General features: G+C 36.8%; 1 protein-coding gene across 1 annotated transcript in view; it reads right to left on the reverse strand.

The window, feature by feature from the left end:
- Positions 1–1658: 1658 nt before the first annotated feature.
- The window catches only part of LOC113808656 (protein jim lovell), a 5428-nt gene continuing 490 nt past the window's right edge, over positions 1659–6596 (reverse strand). Inside the window, exons 1-5 of the mRNA XM_027360124.2 lie at positions 6390–6596; positions 3722–3903; positions 3245–3375; positions 2653–3127; positions 1659–2031 (exon numbers count right to left, since the gene is read on the reverse strand). The exon at positions 6390–6596 is cut by the window's right edge and continues 490 nt beyond it. Coding sequence (XP_027215925.2) covers positions 1909–2031; positions 2653–3127; positions 3245–3375; positions 3722–3903; positions 6390–6596 — 1118 coding nt within the window. The 3' untranslated portion in view covers positions 1659–1908. The remainder of the gene's footprint in view (positions 2032–2652; positions 3128–3244; positions 3376–3721; positions 3904–6389) is intronic.

Raw genomic sequence — 6596 nt, forward strand, 5'->3', positions numbered from 1 at the left:
GAAATGTAGTAAAATGGCTGCTCATTCACCCTTTCACTTTTATCTATTCATTTCCTTATCCTCATCCTGACTTCGGAGATTTCAACGCGACAGAAAGCCAAGATCCGGAGACAGCGAGCGGCGGCCAAAGCAATACAGGACGTAAAACACACTGGTCTTTTTGTTAATCAATACCATTCTTTATGTTTCTATCACCTTTCAATTCGTTTCTCTTTCTCTAAAGGTGTTAAATACATATATACGCTCCCACACGCAAGCGCATAAATGGATGGTCGAATCGTTGCTGGTGGCGTCTGTGGATTCAGTTCGGAGCGTTTCCTGATTAGCCTCATTGTGAAAGAAAATGCTAATGATATTCATATTACCGATAAATAATGTTTCTTGCATGCATCTGGCAAGAGTTGAATGGTCAGACCACATATACACACTTTTTACCACAGCACTGGCACATATAGACACATGAACACACATTCGCAAACACATATTCATACACACACTCATATAAGTGAGTATGTGTTTATGTGTGTGTGTGTGTGTGTGTGTGTATATATATATATATATATATATATATATATATATATATATATATATATATATATATATATATATATATATATATGTGTGTGTGTGTGTGTGTGTGTGTGTGTGTGTGTATAAGTATATGTATAAGTATATGTACATATGTAGATATATGATAGGGGTTGTCTTTTGGACGTTGAGTTACCTGGGTAGGTGATTCAGGGTGGGTTAATTTGACAGCAAGTATTGATGTGGGGGTGTAATAGCAGTGGTCAGAGCCGTGATCAAAGGGGAGTCAGGGGTTGGTAAACAGGAGTTAGATTTAGAGAAGCTATTTGATAAAGAGGCTAGCCTCCATGCCCCTAATAAGGGTACAAAATCTTCAATACTGGCCATGGTAAGCCTGAAATACACAAGGAAGTAAAATGTTCACCCCTTAGGGTCCCCATGAAGGGTATGGGTTAGATAATTAACTGAGGGAATAATATGCTCATGACTCTGAAGCCATTCACGACTGGCACAAAGACGGCCTTTCATCCTTTCAACGCGGCTCTCACGCCTTAGGGATTGGACGGGGAAAGCATTGGGGAAGAAAGAGAAAAAGAAAGAAGAAACCATGCAAAATTTCTTGGGTTGAGGGCTGAGGCCCAAGGTAGGGGTCTCCATCTCCTACGCCCCCTTCACGACAACGGGCAAGGGATTGAGGGGTACATTTGGGAAAAGGTAATACACATGTATAACTTCTAGTAATTCAGCATTCCATGATTCTGGCTGTGCTCTACTCCCTGTTAAATTTGCTATTAAAAACCTGTTGTAAAAATTACTTACAAATTGCTTTCCAAAAGTTGTAGCCCTTCTCCCAGGTTCCGTCGTTATGTTTACTCTATTTGTTTCTACCTTAATTGCCTTTCGTTCCACTATGGGGTCTTCCTTAATCTCAAACTAATTTATAACAATTCTTTTCTTGGTTAATATTGTGTGTGTGCATATAGTAAGTGTGCAAGAACTTATATATATAAACATGTATGTATTTATATGTACAGACACCAAGGTTTCTTTTTCTCATTTGTACTCCATAATCTTTAAATATTCGTTTTAATCAATATTCATCCTTGAAGTTCTGGGTAATAATACATTAGTAACAAATGTGATTTTATATAACAGGAAATATATATAGAATGAAAACTCTATAGCACATTTAGAGACTTTACGGAAAACTGTCAATTTATGTGCTAAATATTGCAAACATATTTCATATAAAGGCTGACACTCAAAAATCTGGGAACATCCAGACCTGAGGAGTGCCAGCTTTTTGAATGTCAACCTGTAATAAAAAAATAGACCATCTATCAATTTATAATGTACATAAAAAATATAATTAAATATTCCTTAAAAAAGAGGTTCTTCTTTTACATAAACTATCTCTGTTAAATTCTCTTGCGCACTATGTCTTTCAGCTTGCAAAAGGCTGTTGTCCTCCGAGTCAAATAATTCTTGCAGTTCCTCCAGTTCCTGAAATGAAAGAAATTACTAAACAGTGCAAATGAATGACCTTAAATGCAATACATACAGTGAAAAAGAAAATGAAGCTAAATAAATTGTTTGTTTTTTTGTCCATCGGGGATCTAACAATTTAGAGATGAACATATTCAAAGTCTTAACTACTTTAAAGAATGTAAATGACTAAGGCTATATTATTTTTTGTAAATCTTAAGACTATGGGTTTCATCCTGACCTTTCTAGTTCAAGAACTGAAAATAATCAAAGGTTAATTCTTTCAGAAAAAAAGCTAATAAGTAAAATGGGTAGAAAATTATTATATGAAATATCATGTTATATGCATAACTCATATGCATTTGACTGACAACAGATAAATAGCATAAGGCAAACTTTCTTCCTTCAGCAATACTTACACAATGCAATGAAAATAAACAATAAACAGAAAACATGAAGCAAAAGTCTATCCATCAATTTTGATTTCATAAAATCCCCCCCCTCCCCTGAATTCAAGGGGGTCCTTCTCTAGCAATAGGGAAAAAGGCCACAACATAATGATGTGCAAATCATATCTTTTGTATCACCTAAATGTGTTAGCAATTCTTTAGATGTAAAGATATTCAAAGCTTAACTCACCTCTTTCTGTTTTTCACACGCATTATTTTCTGAACTCAAGTTGCTGCTTGGAATGATTTGGAAAACCAAGTTGTCACTACTCTCTCTCAATCTTGAAGATTTGTTTTGAATATGAATTGGTATTGTGATCTCCCTCTCAGCAAAAGTATCATTCACAGGCCTCTTCTTCTTTACAAAATCTTCACTTCTTTCTTTCTTATCCAAAGGTTCCTTGGAGACAATGGATGGTTCTGATACCGTAGAAGTATGGCTGGCCTTTTTCCTCTTGTTAGTGGCCGTGCTGGATCTGCTAACGACCCCAGACCTATTTGGATGTTCCATTTTTGACTGTATTTTCACAGTCTTGAAGAAGGGAGCTTCTGCATCTTCATTTCTCACATCTATGATATCTACTCTGGCTAAGCCGGATATCTGTAAAGCTTTTGCCGTTTTTAGGAGAGATGCTAGATTCTCCGACTGTAACGTGATTTGACCACTGGAAAAGAAAAGTAACACTGGGTTACATTACTCCAGAGTGTGTGTATACATATTTTTTTTTCCAGGACATAAAAGATCCTACTGTGGTCAGATCTCCTACAATGTTTTAACTTACTTATAAATGTAACTTATGATCCTCTGAAGATTCTCATACTGCACATCAAGAGGCATGATGATGATAGGGTGCTGGCACGGATTGGCTTGCAACACTTCTCTGAAGTACGGACTCATGGCTGACAACACTGCCTTCAAAAAAATTAAGCATTAATGCATACTCATATGAACACTTATGCATATCTATATATGCGTAAGTGTCTACAGAGTATGTGAATATGTGAGTGAGAGTGAGAGTGTGCGGGCATTTGCATGCATGTGCACACGTGTAGATATGCCTCAATAAGTATGAAACACTTCCACAGTAGGAATAGAATAGTCTTTCATTCCATTCTTATCATTTCAGTGCTTCAATTTATCTGTAAAAATGTAGTTTGTCTTTTTGTTTAAACATAAGCAGATATGGGCATAAACTACTGAACTAATACCATCCACACACAACCCATTTAAGAAAACAGAAGTGCAACAGTAATAGTACCTTATGTGCCCTGATTACATGACCCTCGGCTGTCAACGTCACATCAGCAAATGTCGAGTCATCGTAGAGAGTCTTCAAGATTGACGAATGGTGCTCATATGATGCAAACGACACGCCTTCTTCAGCAGTTTCTGGTATGGTTGATGATTCCTCCACTGAAGAGAGTGTAGCACAATTAATCTCTGGAAAGATGTACATCCATATGACCCAAGTTGTAGTTTGTTGTTGTAGAGAGAAAGAGAGAGAAAAGCTGCAGTTATTTTTTAGGAATTACATCATCAAATCATAATTTCCTTTCTGATTAAGAGTGATGGACTGAGTGAAGAAGTGAGTGAATGAGTAAGTGAAAGAGTGAAGGAGTGAATGAGTGTGTATGTGTGTTTTGCCTTTACCTTTACCTATGTCACACATTTATCAATAACCAGCAGCTTGAAATGCTATCAAATGGGCTTAAACACTGGACACAGTACACTTCAGACACAAGATCTTATCCCTTTTGTCTTGTTGTCCAAAACATAGGCCAAACCCCTTTTCATGAGACAGTCTTTCTTGACTTGCTACCTCAGAATGTACAGTAAATTATCATTAGTACTTCAACAAATAATGCTAAATGGCATGTATAAATGCACAATACAACAAGACATACATGTACACCATGTCAAGTGGGGGGGGGGGGGGGGGGGGGGGGTCAAAATGCCAGACTGTATGTGTACATTCCTTGCCAAGGGACGGTCAAGACTACTGGCTACCAAGGCTACATGTGATTTCACTACTATAATTGTAATGTAATGTAATGTAATGTATAAAAAGAAAAAAAAAAAGAAAAAAAAAAAAAAAAAAAAAAAAAAAAAAAAATAATAATAATAATAATAATAACAATAATAACAACAATAACAACAATAATAACAATAATAATAATAATAATAATAATAATAATAATAATAATAATAATAAAATAATAATGATAAAATATTAATACTAACAGTAATAGTTGTAGTAGTAGTAGTAATAATAATAATAAAAAACAATAATAATAAAACTGTACTACTACTACTACTAATAATAATAATAATAATAATAATATAATAATCATTACTATTATCATCATTATCATCTATCCATTTAGCTCTATTTCTATCTCTATCTATCTATCAACTTGTATTTCTATCTTTATTTATTTACTTTTTTATTTACCTTTTCTTTCCTTAGGTTTGCTTGCTACCTAACTATCTTGCTTAACAGCTCTTTTTCTCCTTTGACTTTCTCTCTCCCTCTCTGTTAGACTTCTCCTCTTGCAAAATCTTGCAGAGAAGGAGTTGGAGGAACAGCAATTGTGAAAATCGACTCCAGCACAAAGATGCAGTTAGACTTCTGACTGGAGCTAATACATAAGTTTCTACAAGAGCAAATTAGTTTCTTGGACATCCACTATGTGATCCAACTGACAAAGATGAAACTCCAGATGATGAGACACAAAGCAAGGAGAAAGTTACTTATGTCAAGTGATGGCAAAATTAAGACATTGCCCCTTCAATCATCTCCAGTATAGTAGGACTAAACAGTAATGGAAATTGCTCAATCTACTTATGTCAGCCACTGCTCATTTTGCTAATGGACTGCTAGATAATGGAACTTCAAACCTTGCCCACGTATGCATAGGAAGACTGCAAAACATATGATTCTGTTACAATCATCCATACGGCAGACTGCATACAGCAATGGCAGTGCCTGTGCAACTAATGGCAGTAGCTACTACAAACATCTATATCTGAGAGAACAGAGATGTCTGTTAACTGCTTATCAGTAAAGGATGAAAGTTGAACGAGATGCTGCAATTATCATATCATATATCTTCTTTGCAATGTTTCTTAAGGATATGTCAGGGATTAAATGTCCAGGATTCTTACAGGTATAAGTTGATGAAATTTAAGATCTATCTAAGACTTCTCACTTGTTGCTGAATACCCACTTCCCATAATGTGTAGGCCTACTAATCACAGACAATTTTTTTAATTCATCCCAACATGATTTTTACATAGCCTCTCAGATAGATAGTGCTCTAGAATTTTTTTTTTTTTTTCACAGGGCCTCTTAGTAAACCACAGGTCAAGGAATAATGTTGAGTGGGTTGAACTCACACTCCTACCTCTTTCATTTGCTGAGAATGTTAGTTCCTGTTTAAGTTATCAAGAGCGATGCACTGAGACAGAGGAAGATGGACAATGCCATTTTATAGAGCATAAGGAATATGGCTGCAGTTACAGCAGCCTCATATTTACCAAGAAATGACAAAAATATCTGCTGCATATCACTATCAGGGACTTAGCTTGACAGTCATTTTGCCCCACTGCCCTTTCACCCCAAGCAGCAGTCGATTCGCTCCGATGCCTTCCTCCTTCTTATATAACCTAACTTAGTGGCACAAAACCTGGAATGAGGCTAGTTTGTGCCAGCAAAATGACCAGCTACCACTAAACAAAGTCCACAACATCCTAACTCAGCCAGAGTTCTTAATTCCATTTTCTATGAGATGGAACTATGTGCTAATAGGGGGGGGGGGATACAGAAGGCCTCACCCCCTGTCTAGGGAATAAGTAGAAAGTAGGAAAGGTCAGGTGTGGATTCACATGATACCCTGGTTTTGGAACTTTTTCCTTTGACTCCTTACCTCCTACGAACGCTCCATCGTCTTGGCCAGGAATTCCCTCCGTATTGCCAATTCGTCCAGGTAACATCTTTTCATCCTCATCCGCCGCACTTGGGTCCTCCACAGCAGAAGCTTCCATTCCGTCAGGCACGACCTCCCCAGACCCGCTATGCAGTGAAAACCCATACCTGTCTTTAAATCTGTGCAGCCAGCCTTGGGAATACTCGC

This window comes from Penaeus vannamei, chromosome 19 (assembly GCF_042767895.1).
Source record: "Penaeus vannamei isolate JL-2024 chromosome 19, ASM4276789v1, whole genome shotgun sequence".
Taxonomy (NCBI): Eukaryota; Metazoa; Arthropoda; class Malacostraca; order Decapoda; family Penaeidae; genus Penaeus; species Penaeus vannamei.